The following is a 14,975-nucleotide window of genomic DNA, read 5'->3' as shown; positions in this document are numbered from 1 at the left end:
TACAACCCATCTATCATCCCCTTATCAACTGACAGAATCAAACCAAATATCCAGCCAGTTAGCCACCTTTAGAAATGTTAGAAAGTAGTGATAAAATCAAATTGTTTTCAGTAAATGTTAAATTTTCTTGTTCCCTGTTGAATCCATGAAAACATTATCAATAYATTTGCTGCATGGCACAAAGGCGATAAGCCTCAGCGCTGCTGAGGTCTTGGGGACACCTAGACTGCTTTTATGAACTGTTATGCCGTAGCCTCACAATCATGAGGAAGACTGCTGACTTGACAGTTGTCCAGCAGACAGTCATTGGCACCCTACACGAGGAGGATAAGCCACAAAAGGTCATTGCAAAAGAAGCTGGCTTTTCACAGCAGTATTAAAGCACAAATATTTGAAAAAAATGAGTGGAAGAAAAAAAGTGTAGTAGAAAAAGCCTTTCAAGGATCAGGCAGCTAAGCCCATTCAACAGCTTGGAGGAGATTCACAAGGCGTTGACTTTGGCTGGAGTCTCTGCTTCAAGAGCGACCACACACAGACGTAGTCAGGAAACTTTCAAATTCCTTGTACTAAACCAGTGTTGAAAAAGAGACGATGGCCAAAGCTGACCTGTTGGCTATAGCTAGAAAGGACCAAACGGTTGGTTCTGCAAAGCACTGCTTTCACTTTGGTCCAAAGATGTATTTTTTGATCAAATACATTTGCATTACATTTGGACATAGTTTAACAGATAGAGTGGAGGGGTACAGAATTAGGATGATGATGATGATGATGATGATGATGATGATGATGATGATGATGATGATGATGATGATGATGATGATGATGATGATGATGATGATGATTTTGCTAGTCCATCATCTGCATTTTGTTGGTCCACTGAGTTTTTTCGAGTCCAAAGTCTCCACTTCCATCTGCCAGGGAATTTTAGAGGAGCTCGCCTTTCAGCAATATTAAAGCAGCTTTAACTTCTTAACACTCCAGGCCGCAGTCCTACCACTATTGCCTCAGTTCATGCAAAAGGACACCTGACCATGTATTGAGTGGATATGCTGCAGAGAGCATGAACARACTTTTAAGTAGGCTGGCATTCATGCATTAAAAAAAAAATCCTTTTTTTTAGGCCTTGTGTTATATTCTGGGATATTTCATGAGAAGCTGAATTAAAGGTATTCAATTAGCCATATGGTGTAATCATTAAAATTGTACAGCAATTTAAACATTTATTTAGGTCAACTTTAATAATTCTCTATAAAATATGAGTTTTTCTTCTTGAATTGAATTACTGATATTAATACATTTTTTTCACAGTCTTCTAATTTAATTAGGTGTTGTTAAAATTAGTCTGGTGTTATGACTGAATAACCCTGAATTTAAGTCAAATAAAATATTCTATTTAAAATCATGTTTTTTTAAATTAATAATAACATTTTATAAAGAAATAAACGAAAATTTAAGCACACAAAAAGGTTATTTGAAGGTTTCTCTGTAAACACTGCTGATATGTGTTGTTTAAATCACAACAGGACGTGCCTGCTTGTGATGAGATAGTAATTGTTCTGACGCTGTGGCAGCATGTTTTAAATTTTAGAAAGGTTCTTCTAAGAAGATGAAATGCAAGTAGCGCTGGATGAGGTCAGGAAGAAGTTGCCTCCAGGTGCTGCAGTACTGGAGCGCAGCATTTTATACACAAGTAGAGGCTTCTCATTCAGTTAGTCTGATTCAGTCATTTTAAATTGTTTGTACAAGGCATAGAAATGTCTCTTAAGAGATAAAACAGCTATCCATAATTCATAGCCGTGACGGTGGTATGTCTTTAAATACAAATTGTGCAAAGCTGGAAAAATAATAAAAGGTCCTGTATTAGAGAAAAAATCTTCAGCAGCAGTTCTTATCTGTTGTAACATTAAATAGTTGGTAAGTCTGAAAATGAATAAAATGTCTATTTTTTTATTGTCCAGTCTAAATAAAATAGCAAAGGATCAGTAATAACTGGTTATTTTTTTATTGCATGCTTTTGGGGSTATSGKGGAACAGAAAGGACATGAAGAGCTAGACTATTCGTCTAAACACTTATTTGTATTTATTAGATGTTCTAAGCCACATTTTGTCTTCCAAGAATTAAAAAAACCATGAAGGGACAATTTTGCAAAAATGGTCAGAAAATGTCAACCTGTATTCATATAATTCAGTTTTTTTAAATGTAGCACATGTTGACAAGACATTTCATATGATTTAATAGGGGTCTAGATTATATCTGATTATTCGTATCATCTGGTAGAAATCCAATTCAGAGCAATCCATTTTATTCCAATATATAATCTATAGTAGTTTTGCAGTTGTTTTTTTACTGCTCTAACATTTTTTTTGTGCTAACATTAAACTTAATTAATTTACAAATCTAAGATTTTACAATTTTTTTATTATTTCACTTTGAAATTTCTAGGGCAGCGTGATAATAAAGGTCTTAGTTCAGTGCCTGTGTATTTAACCCATATATCATGTCTCCATTGTCCTCTCAGTACCCACCAACACCTCTTCTGTGTGCAGTKAACCACCTTTATAATACTCATGACCTCTGATTAGTTTGTGTATCTGTCACTCAAGAAATTCCAAGCGCTYGATTGGTTGCTTTATGAAGATCATGCCAAGTTTAGAAGCTATGACTGTTTCTGGAATAATAATAGGGAAMGACTACAGGGACGGAGAGGTGTCTGGGTTGAGGCTTATGGAGAGGGAGGGAAAAAATGCATCAGAGAGTCTATTGAATAAAAAAATGAGAGTGACTCTTTCAATACTTCTGCCCCATTTCCTCTGCCTTTACCTCTTCAGTCGCCACGCTATACATGTTTGATATCCTTCCACTGTATTTCTGCAGCTCGGCAGATTCCCTCCTTTAATTTGCATTCCCTTAAAGGACGCTTCCATTAAACCCCCCTCCTCTTTTTTTTCTCCCCCTTCTTTCCTTCTGTTTCTTCAAATAGGTCTTTTTCCCTGGATTGGTCTTTCGGAGGGAGCCTTATTCCCTACTGACTACGCAGCCTATCCCTGCTCTCCCTGAGTCAGTAATCAAACACATTGGCTCTAATACACAGGCCATTACAAGAGCTCTGATGTTCCATCTGCACTGAGACGGCACAATGGTGTCATTATTTAAACAGCTCGGCTGCTGCAGCAAGCAAGATACTACCACACCAGAGCTACGGCCTTAACTGACCCACCCCAGTAAATGGAGAGATGTTGGGATGGTCTGACCTCACTGTGCTGCTGTAGTTGTTGCAAGCTTAACAATATTATCCATCCTGAATGACTGCTTCTGTGTTAGCATTACAGTGGGCTTTCTCTTCCCACTGGGGCTGGGACCTTGTGGGCTGCTCAGCATCAATGCAAATGGAATAGAATCAGGTTGTTGTGAGGGAATAATAACTAATGCTATTATGCTGTCTTTGGTAGCAATAGCCACACACAAAAGGATTACAGAGATTAGCGATATGCAGCAGTAACTGGAGGATAACAGTGAATCGGTTGGGGGAGCAGAAGTTTATCCAACATTATATCATATTTTTCCACAGGTTGGGCTATTCCGGTGYGCTTTTTGTGTTGTTTTAGCCCTGAGTGTGATTTAAAGCAATATGCCATGTTTTTGGCATATAAAAAAACAAGAGCATGATAAATATTTTTCCACATTTAAGGTGACATTTATTTTGTAGAATTCAACGGGAAACGCAGTCAGACGGGGAAGTGTAAAATTAAGGTAAAACGACCCCAAAAAACCGCTTGCATCATTTTGCACACCCTTAGACCAATACTTTGCTGAAGCACCTGCCGATTCATTTTCCGCTTTTAGCCTTCTTGAGTTCACACCTATAATTATACTGAATCTGTTTAACCCGGCAAAGTAGAGCTGTCCTTGCTGAATTTTTATCAAGGTGGATGAAACTATGAACAGTTTCAACCACCAGCCGTCGCTGATCTAAAACCTTCTGGTGTCTGCCGTCAAGCTGAAAGTGAAAAGAGATTTTAACTTTTAGCAGAGAGCCCAAATATACACCTAAATCCTAGAATCTAGTCAGATTTCAGAACTTAATTGGACCGAAAATCTATAGACTCGCCTGAAATGGGCTGTTGCTCAGATAACATCCTCACAGTCTCAGAGATTTTGAAAAAAAAAAATTTTGTGGTAGAGTGAGGAATATTGCTAAAACAATATATGGTACGTCTTATTTAAGAATGCCTAACATATGAACTGCGAATAACAGTACATGTCACATTCCAAGTGTAATAAAGTTTTAAATCATTTACCATGATCAAATTTTTACATCACTATAAACTGGGATWCTGAGAGGTGCTGTATGTTCTGTTCAGATTCTTATTTTATCTATTTGAATGAATTATTGAATCATAAGAGCATCCTGTCGGGGAGGTTCATCAGTAAAAACACATCCTCCCACTCACCAACTCTTAAATGGTAATGCAATATTTTTCAATATACTTGCTATATTTTAAATTGAGAAGTGGGATAATTACATTCACTTTGTGGGTGATTACTTTTATAGAGGTGAAGAAGTAATTAATTCACTCATTCTCATGCTCATTTATTGTTACACTTTCTTGTATTGCTCCCTCTTGCCTAACTCCAGAGAGTACAAAAGAGTATCAGGTGTGACAAAGCTTCAACGCAGATGACTCAGAGGGAGAATTACTTGGAGGCCGGCAGGCAGAGCAAAGGATTTTTTTTTCTTCCCTTGCAGTTTCATCTTACTCCACTACCCTTCATTATTGATGGTTTTCTCGAGAAATAATATTTCTTTCAGACGTGAGTGATACGAAATTTTAGCAGTGCTGAGTTAAAGAAGAATGCTGCTGTTTTCTGTTTACCCCAATTTAACCACGAACCTGTTTGAAGTGTTTTTTTTTTTTTTTTACTTGATTACAAATATTTAATGCAGCAGTTTGCCTCACTTTCTGATTTGTAAGTGAATGATTGCCATTCGGTTTTGCATGCCTCACCGTGTCGGTTGCTAGGAGGCAGTCATTTCCTTCATAGCGGGAGCTTTGCCACTGAACCAACTATTTGTTGTTGAAGCATCTGAGGCATAAACATCAATCCTAATAGCGTGGCAAATGCTGTCGCTTCATCGTCAAGATTTAAGAGATTCTTTTCTGTATGAAAAAAAATAAATAAAAATGACCGTCACATTTTATTACTGTCAAGTGTTTAAATCAATCCAGTGTTTTCCCAACAGAATATCTGTGCTTTTGTTTTCCTAATCCAAGCTTTGCCTCCCATTGCCTTGCATGATTTTAGCTTAGTCTAACAGAGTCTGTGTTTTTTAAATATACTGCAATGCCTGTAAGGTTGTTGGTGTTTTCAAAGCGCTTCATGAATATTTTTGAGAAGTTCTTAGAAGATATTTTACTTTTAAAACAGCAGTGTTAGTACACTGAGCAACAGACCCATGCAGAGTCGATTCGGTTATCAAAATAAGATCTCCGGTTTCCAAGGAGGGAGAAACAGAGACAAGAGTGAAAGCCTGCAGCTTCGAGAGTTGCAGCAACTTCTCCAATTATGCATCAAAACAGTCTGAGTAAACTCTTTACTCTTCATGTGATCTCTCTCTCGCTAATGTTAAGAAGTACTTGAAAATATTTCAGTGGTATAAGTAAGCCTTGAGGGTCCCTTCATTAAGGTCTCCACCTGTGTATTATGGACAAAAATTATCTTCTTAAAGTAGAGTAAAAACATTATGCATATATACATTTCTCCCTTTTTTTTTTGGGAGTACGAATGTTAAGTTTTATCCTTTCCATTCATAATAAATAGTTTCATTTTTTTCATTTTCTGTTTTTAGAAGCACACTAAGATTATTTTCTACCCTATCTAATTTATGATATTTGAATATTTATTATTACACATATTTTTATTACGACTATTATATTTTTTGAGCACAAGTGTCAAAATTGGCAGCGAGAGTGATTCTGATCGGTTTATTTTTTTTCTTTTTGCAGTGACGTTAAAAGCTGGCAAAAGGTTATTTGCATCGTGGTAGAATTACAGATAAAATGTCTTCAAGTAGAAAATTATGAACAGTAAATTTGAAGGGATTTCAACAACAGATCAGAGAAAGGAAAGCAGAAACAAAATTGTGCTGGTGATGTGTTAAAAAATATTCATTTTTTTTCTTTAAAAAATCAACAGAAACACTGGTTGTTCTTCAGTTTTTTTTCTTTGTTTTTTTTTTTTTAGGAAAAAGTTAATCCCAGGCTGGAAAATGTTATGATATTTATATTATGAAAAAGTAAAGTATGAAAATGAACAAAAAAAAATCCCTGGGGAGGAGGGGCACACACACACACACACACACACACACACACACACACACACACACACACACACGCACACCCCCCCACACACACACACACATAGCTTCTGAAGTCCTCCTCCATGGTTGAAGAGGACTTGTGACACTCCGTTGTTGATGACCATGTCTGCCAAAGCAAACAGACCCTAATGATCTCAGTGATTATCGTAATGATCCAATAGAAAAGGATAATGAGGTTATTTGCTTTGGATCAAGGCAGCCTGTAAATTAATGGCTAACAAAACAAAGCATAGCATCTGAGACAAGATGACAGACCGGTGTGGCCAAGTGGGACTCTGTCGCCATCCCATTTAGRCAACCACAGGTTTTTCTTTGTGTTGTTACAGCTGACTGTCATTTGCTTACCTCCCTGCTCCTCTTCAGCTCGGCCTCCTCACCTCTCCTCCGGTGCTTTGAAATTGCTGTTCCATTCTCCCATTTTGCACTCTCAGGACTCACAGAGACATAACGTTCTGCTCCATTAGAAGAGAAACATTGATGATAATAATAGTGGATGTGATCAGTGTAAAAGGTCAGCTCCTGGCCTTGGGCAGCTAACATCCTTCTGTAGGGGGAGTAGAAAGGGTGAAGACACCCATCTCACGCCCCCTAAATACACCTAACCTCCACGTATACTCCTTCACCCAGAGGCAGACTGACTCATAAACAACTAAAAGAGTAAATTCTCGGGGGGGAGGATTATACTTTTTTTTGTCACTTTTCACTAATTCTTCACTTATTTTCTCACATTTTGGACACAGAATGCTATCAATACAGTGCTTGTTCTTCCTTTTATCTGTTTTGTCAGGCTTTGTATCTTTGTTCCTCCCCTTATTCCTCTGTTCAGTTTTGTCATTCTTTCACTCATCCTCTTTTCTAACCTCAGAGATACTGATTTTTTTTGTAATGTCAGCTTGTTTTTTTTTTGTGTGTGTGTATTATCTCAAAATGGAGTCAGTTTGTCCAGGTTGCACTTTTTTCTGGTTCCCATCTCTTCGGTCCAAGCCAGCCAGTCATTCTCTGCTCTATTTTCTTTGCCTTTTTCATCTTCATAGACCTCAGGAGAGTTGGTGTTAAAAAATACATAGTGAGGAAAAGTCAAAACATGAGAGAAGGGATATTTTCCTTATTTAGAGTACATATGTTGTTGAGAAAACCTTTTCAACGCTCGTATTAAATTGATATCGGATGGAAAAAAGCTGTAAAGTTGAAGTGAAAAAAAAAGAAAAACCTGACAGAGAATCAATGTCTCTGCAGTGTTATATTGCACGGCTATTGCTGTTTGTTTTAGATTTTAGACTTATCTTTGTCTCCATGCCTTTCCTTCTGAAAATGTCTTCTGGCTATTATTCACACCCAACACGCAATGAACTCATATTAGAGCAGAATCTTCATTAGTGTAGAGGCAGTGTGTGTGTGTGTGTGTGTGTGTGTGTGTATGTGTCTGAGTCGAACATTTCCTAGAAATAAATGCTGATGTAAAGAACAGCTGCTGCAGTCTGCTTTGTTCTGCTTGCCTTCAGTCCCCCTCCTGTTTAGTGTCTGTAGCTCTCTCTCTTTCTGTCTCGCTTGTACTCTACAACATTCAACATATTAATCCGCACAGAAACACCCAAGCAGGTTGCTGAATGTTCTGGCATTGCCACTAGGGAGGAGGTTAAATATCAGAAAAGGTCATAACAAGGAGGGGCTCCGGAATTCAAATGAAAGCCAAATCAGGGATGATGATGTAGATTTGGAAGGAGCCACTTAGTAACCCAAGAATTTCCATCTTCRCTTCTTGTGGAAGGAAACAGCCATGACTGCATGGACTGTAATACTCACAATCTACTCATGTTTGTTTTAGATTTATAATCTGGGCTAGAGCTTTCGTAAAATATTTTTGCATTAATATTTTCATATTCTAATGCAACCACTCTGACATTATATAAATTGGTATGTTTTCCCAATCCTATATCTGTAACGCTTTGATTCATATATGATTAAATAGAGATCTTTTTTTTATGCCGCCCAAAGACAATATATATATATATAATTTTTTTTTAAACTGTTTTAAATGCTGAAATTTGATTTTAATCCAATGAAATAAATTGTACACAGACTTGCGCTATTTTGCTTAAAAGAGCAGTGCAACTTTTAATAGGAATTTCACTTTCTATGTCACTCCAGAAATGATAACCAGAGTTAAGAGTTGCAAACACCAAACTTAGTTTTTGAAGTTGTTTTGACATSTTTTATTTCTGAATAAATCTATAAATAGATTATAAAGAAATCTCTGTTAAACTTTRTTTAGAATTATTATGATTTTTTTTTTGATTTAACGTGCTATTTTATACTTTATCTAAAGTATATAAATAAAATATAATAAAAGACTAATTGTCTTACAAGAAACTGCTGTCAATATGGAAAATCCAGTGTTTAGAACGGCCTTAATTCTTCCTGGCAAAGACTCAACAAGATGTTTGAAACATTCCCCAAAGATTTTGATCCATGTTGACTTGGCAGTGTCACCTAGCTGGAGAAGATTTGTTTGGCTTCATATCTATAATGAGAATCTCCCATTGTAACACATCACAAAGGTCTTGTTTTWGTTTTAGCCCATTTGTTTAGARATTTGACGCRTTGTAGATGTGTTATGTTTAGAAATCGTATGCATATCTGTTGTAATGAGTGTATTTTTGACCCYGTCTCCTTTGCTCCTGAGAGTCAGAAGCCGAGGTTCTTAACCTACAAAATGGTGGCCAGAGTAGGTCTCTCCCTYAAGTGCAGGTATATTCAAGCATCTTGGYGCCTTGTTAATAAGTGATGGAAGTATGCAGCAGTATGGAATGGACAAACAGACTGAGACCCACTCTGCAGTGATGTAGGTGCTGCTCCKGTCTGTTGTGGTAAAAAAACAAACAAAAAAAACAACTGTATAAAAGTGAAGGTCTTGATTCCTCAACCTGTCAAGGCTCAAACTCTACCCTGTGGTCATGACATAAAATCATAACCAAAGGAACAGGACCTTGTAAACAAGTGGATGAAATGAGCTGTGACCTCTAACATGAACAAGAAATTTTGAGCCAGACAACTGCAACTCTGGATGTTTTCTCCCTTTTTTTTGGGAAAGTTCTCTGTAAACTCAGAAGATATTTGTGATGAACATGGATATCAACTGTGCATGGCACTAACACAATAGGATATTTAAAATCACCTAAATCCCTCTCTTTTCCATTTTGTGTGGACAGTTTGAACTCTGAAATGTCCATGTGAGTCAATGGTTTGCCATTTTTGGCTGTACTGTTACAAATACTCCTGGCTAAATTGTTTAAATTCATAATTTTTATTTGAAAATGTAACAAAATATGAATTAAATTATCCTTCACAAATCAGAAAATGAGTATTTGGTTTAAAATACGAATCAAATTGATTATGCAATTCTCAACAACAGAAAATATTTTATTTGTAACACTACGATTAAATGAAGGTTCTTTGGAAAAACATAACTCGTTGGGGAAGCTGCACTTGGAAACAAACCAATGCACTGAAACTCAAATAAAGGGTGTGCAGTATACAGCTGAATCAAAGTTTGCAAGTGAGGATGTGTGCACATACTCCTATTACCTCCTATAATTAAATAAAAAGGCAAATGTACCTTGCAATCATGCTCAAATTCCCCTMCAAACACACACATGCAGACCAATCTGTCTGTTTCATCAGCAAACTCAGCAGGAGGAGTATTAGCTATAACAACACTGTCTCTTCGGTTTTCTGTCTTTCAGCCCCTGCAGGCTCTACTGTCAAAGAATCAGAGCTCAAGTTCCAGAAAGTGATTTATATCATTAGGCAAATGAGATGTGTGAGCCCTTCAGCAATGCTGGCTAAGTTATCACTTTCCACTGCCTCACATTGTATATGTGGCCATGTCGGTAAACAGACATGGAGGATACCTGTTTTTCGCATGAATACAGCTCTGCTAACAGGCCTCCAAACATATGTAGCATGTCTGATTCAATAAAGTGTCTAAACACTTCAGASTGATGAGCTGGTGGTGTCAACAGCTGTCTCCATCACCCCTTGCTCAAATTGGCTACCGCCGTGCCACCTGATCAAGGCACTTGACCATCACACAATGAGCCAACTCTTTTCTTCTCCCAGTACAATGTCAACCGCAACCATGCCACTTCTGCGCCTCTTAAGCTTTACTCAGTCCTGAGTTTTTTACATATTTCACAGATAAATGCAGTGCAAGATGGCCTTGCAGATAGGTATAGGGAAAAAATAAACAGACTGGAAAAAGAATGACTCCTATTTTTTTTTCCTTCTAGYCCCTTTTCAGCATTTTGAATTTTAACCTGCTGTTTTTAACCTTTCTGCCTACAGGGTCACCGTCAGGGAGGGTGTGAGCTGAGGAAAGTGGCACCCCRCGCACCCGTGCCTGCTGACCACCTTCAAGCTTTAGCATCCGTCCTTTTTCCCGTCTCCCTGCTAAGCTTCAAACATGGCTCTGGCGATCTGGATCATCCTCAGCTCTTTTGTGGCTTTTAGCAACATTGCCCCTTCCTCTCARGGTAGGTTTTTATCTCTGTGGTATAATATTTTTTTTTAGAGTGTTCTGGAATAAGGTTGTGCTTCTTTACAGATTTCTTTTGTTTTTGCTTTTTTTGTGTCACAYACTTAAATGTTTTACATAATCATTTAAGTGATTATGTAAAACATYGTTTTACATAATCATTGTTTTAAAAATAACAATGATTAGCATTGTTTAAAAAATATAGTAAATAAAAAGAGATGTTTTTAAATTAAGGATTGTTTTTATATTGAAAAACAAGGGCAATGCAAAACAGCCTGGGCATATATGAAAAAGTAATGCTTCCCCTGTCATCAATCATATGTGATAAGCGGCAATGAGTCTTTTATATCTRCWGAGAATTGTTGTTTCTCACTTGGCTTCTTTGCAAAATAATTTTCATTTAGCCAAGTTGTGAAGTTCTCTCTGTGTTAAGATCGTGTTACAGCATCTGAATCAGATTTAAGTCTTTCACTTTGACTAGGTCACTTTGAAGCCCTTAAATTGTTTATTTCCGAGCTATTTAGATGTGGACTTGCTGTTTCTGATCAATATGTAGCAGCATAACCCAAGTGCACTAAAGTTCAAAAACCGTTGATCAGATATTCTAGTGGTATTGGTCATGCAGCGCTCTCCCACACATAACATTTCAGCTCAGTTTGTTTCTTTATGAACTGACCTCACTGATGTGAGACTTGGGGCCTGTTTGGTTTTATTAACTACTTAACGCCTTAATAATTGGACGTCTTACTTGAAAACTGCTTTTTGTGTCTGTTTCAGTTTTCTTTGACATCWAAGCTTGTTCGAAACTCTGAAACATTTGGCAGTGACCAAATAGGAAAACACTCTGTCTACTGAAGCAAAAATAATAATAGTATTTATCTGCATTCAGAGCTTGTGCTCATTTATTCATTTATTTTTTTTAGGAAACAAAATGTGTTTCTAAGTACATATCGATTCCCCGACTTACCTTATAATGCTGGGTAGAAGCTCCTAAGCACTGTTCCCTGTTGCAGCTCTGACTGGATTATTGCAAACGAGGATGTAATATTTATATGTTAGCTGTTTGATGAAGGTTGTAAGCGTATTGACTTGCTGACCAGGCTAGAAAAGCTGTACTTCATTAACCGTTTCTCATATGAGACGAGGCCAGGATGTGTGCGCAAGGTGGGAAGTGATGTGAGAGTGTCAATAAAATTTCTCGTCATCTTGCTGTGAGGTGGAGCGTGGCGAGAGAATAGGAGGGAATCCGTGCATGTAATGGTGCCATATGTGTGACCTCTTTGAATGTGCCATGTACCATGAGATATTGCATTTTCAGTGTGTGCGCGCGCGGGGCGTTGTAAGCTTGGCAGCAGGTGACCTGGCTGGGCTCAAGTAACGCTGGAGGGTGTGTGTGTATATACGTGTCGGAAGATGTGTATGAGAGACGGAGCAGAGATTGCAGGGAGGATGAAGGGGTGGTGGGAAGGGGGGGGGCTGTTGAGTGTCCTGCTAGTGGCCCACCACACAGATAGCAGCACACCATCTGCTGTATGCTCTCAGTCAGCTCCGTGCCAGCAGTCTGCTGGGTGATGGACAGCTAAGATGAGGAGGAGGGGCTTCAGCAAGACGGGGTCACCGCATGGAATAACGGCAAAGGAGGAGTTTAGGAATATGCATGAGAGCGAAGGAGAGAGTGAAATTAAAATGTGTTTATGCCCACTTGTGTAAGTATTGGCTCCATCATTCTCTGATTTGGAAGCTTCATTTCTAATTTGAGTAGGTGCTGTTCTTTCCATCTTAATTTGGCAGCTTTCTGGAAATTGGATTTGCATACATTCTGCTCCATTCCTTTTTGTCTTGTGGCACTATACGTGCACGGCTGTGAGTATTTGTGAGAAGATAAGCCTAAAATATCTGCATGACCTGGCTCTTCAGGACTATTAATAATGCATTAATAAATCAATTGAATATCATCCCTATTTAGCTCAGGAGCACAGGCACAGCATTTGGTTTGATGAAATTAAGATTTTTTTTTTTTTTTTTAATAAATAATGGCACATGCTCATGCACACCCACACTGTTGTGGTGCTCAGAATGTTGGCAGTAAAAATCTGGCAGAGATTCATTGTCTCTATTGTAGTGTGACCAGAGGAGCGGGAGAGAAATGGAAAAGAAAACAAGGAAAGTAGGTCCTAAAGGAAGGGAACGGGGTTTTGATGTGATGAGAGCTGCGGAAATCAGTCTCAGACTAATCAAAGCTCATTTGAAAAGCGACATGAGCATCACACATGGCTTCACTGTCTAATGTCTACTCCTGCTCTCCCTTGGTGCTCTCTCCAACTAATCTGCCAGGCTTTAACCCCACTTCGCTCCTGGCTGCACATTCTAATATTTACCACTAACTCTCACACATTTATTCTCCTCTTAAATCTGCTCTTTAGTAAAAATATCCCTAACCAGCATGAGCTTAGTGTGTGTTCTTCTTTCTCACATATCCCGCCTTGCATCGTAAAAATATTTCCACTTAAATCACTGCAGTTCATTATTCTTCTTCTAGGGCTCTGTGAAGAACATATTAGTAGCGCATATGACTAAGGAGAAGGCAAATGATTTGAGTTTTAAATTAAATAATGATTTTTATTTATTATTATTTATTTATTTGTTATTTTTTTCAATAATTTTGAAATTTGTGCCGTACATTTGCCAGTGCTTCTAAGAACAGTATTTTGCGGCAAATCCTGTATAGTGCTTCTCTGCACCTTTTTATTTAATGGAAGTTTCTTGCTTCCTATTATCAACTGTTTTTACCATTGATTTTGAATTATTGTAACACATCAAAAATCTCTGATCTAGGCCATTTAATTTTAGCTCTGGCTGTATGTTCTGGGTTGGAAAATGATCCCCTGCCCCAATAGCAAAACATTTGTGTCTTTTTTTTTTTTTTTTGCCCCTTTGTTGCAAATTGTGACTATCCTTAAAGTTGACTTCTTTCCATAAGAGTCGTATGTGAGAATAAATAATGGTTTTCTTGTCAACAAATTCTCCGCTGAGTAGTCAATCTCTCCAGCTCCTCCAGAGATACCACAGACTTCTTGGTTTATTATTTTATCTTCATGACGGTATTTATTCAGAAATGTCTTCTAAAACAAAAACTTGATGCCTTTACAGGACAGCTTTATTCCTCCTTAGCTTAAATGGCATCCAGAAACATTCTGCTCACTAATTTAGTAACTTCGCCAGGCAATTGGTTGATATCCTGGGATTTATTTCAGGATATCAAAATCAAGCATCAGCTTTCTGATGTTTACTTCAAAAAATATGGTATTCCACTACATATACATGTCCTACTTTGTGGYAGTCTGTCACTTAAAATCCAAATGAAATTGATTCAAACGTGACAAAATGTGGAGGAAAAAAATGGGGCATGAATACTTTAAGGGGACTTTGTACCTTGACAAAGTGAATGTCGCACCGACTTAATGCTTGAGAATGTACCCTAGTTGATGCGCAGTGCCATTGATGTGAAAATCCATTAGGCTTGCTTAATGTGGCAGGCACGGGAGGCAGCTGTGCCGTACGTGATGAAGCCCTGACACAGAACTTTCAATTACAAAAGCAGCAGCGTTGGTGTAAACATGGCGGTTCGTATTTATGCGCACTGGTGATGGCAGGCATACTATTATGGRACTATTTGTATTTTCTTCCTTTCAGACCATAAATGTAATTTCGCAAACACTCCGTGTGCTGGGTATTTACATACACTGCTCGCACACGGGTGTGTAGTGACGGGAACACGCAGCCGACTAGGTGTGTGGGTCCAAGTGTGTGCTTGTGCCAGTTATAGGTTGATGCCAGTGCCAGCTGACTGGTTGAATCTGTTCTCATCTCCCCTGTATTTAAGCCTTTGCTCTAAGATCAGTCGTGTGGAAAGGCCCCTGGCCCTTAAGTGCACAGGCAGACATTTTTATCTGTCTAGCCCTCCACTCTCCTGCTTTTTTTCCCCCTTCCCTGGCCCATTCCCCTGAACAGCAGCTATTATTTAAAGATGTGGGACTAGCTGTTTTTACACATCTTTTCAA

At 38.2% G+C, this 14,975-nt stretch overlaps 1 protein-coding gene across 2 annotated transcripts in view; it reads left to right on the top strand.

Annotated features, from left to right (window-relative positions):
* adgrl1a (adhesion G protein-coupled receptor L1a) overlaps positions 1-14,975 on the top strand; it is a 103,994-nt gene that overhangs the window by 36,877 nt on the left and 52,142 nt on the right. For both annotated transcript variants that reach the window (XM_008416068.2, XM_008416067.2), the window contains exon 2: positions 10,725-10,912. In XM_008416068.2, coding sequence (XP_008414290.1) covers positions 10,843-10,912 — 70 coding nt within the window. In that variant the 5' untranslated portion in view covers positions 10,725-10,842. The remainder of the gene's footprint in view (positions 1-10,724; positions 10,913-14,975) is intronic.

This window comes from Poecilia reticulata, linkage group LG8 (genome assembly GCF_000633615.1).
Source record: "Poecilia reticulata strain Guanapo linkage group LG8, Guppy_female_1.0+MT, whole genome shotgun sequence".
NCBI lineage: Eukaryota > Metazoa > Chordata > Actinopteri > Cyprinodontiformes > Poeciliidae > Poecilia > Poecilia reticulata.
The sequence above is the reverse complement of the archived record's forward strand: the minus strand, read 5'-3'. Positions and strand labels throughout refer to the sequence as shown.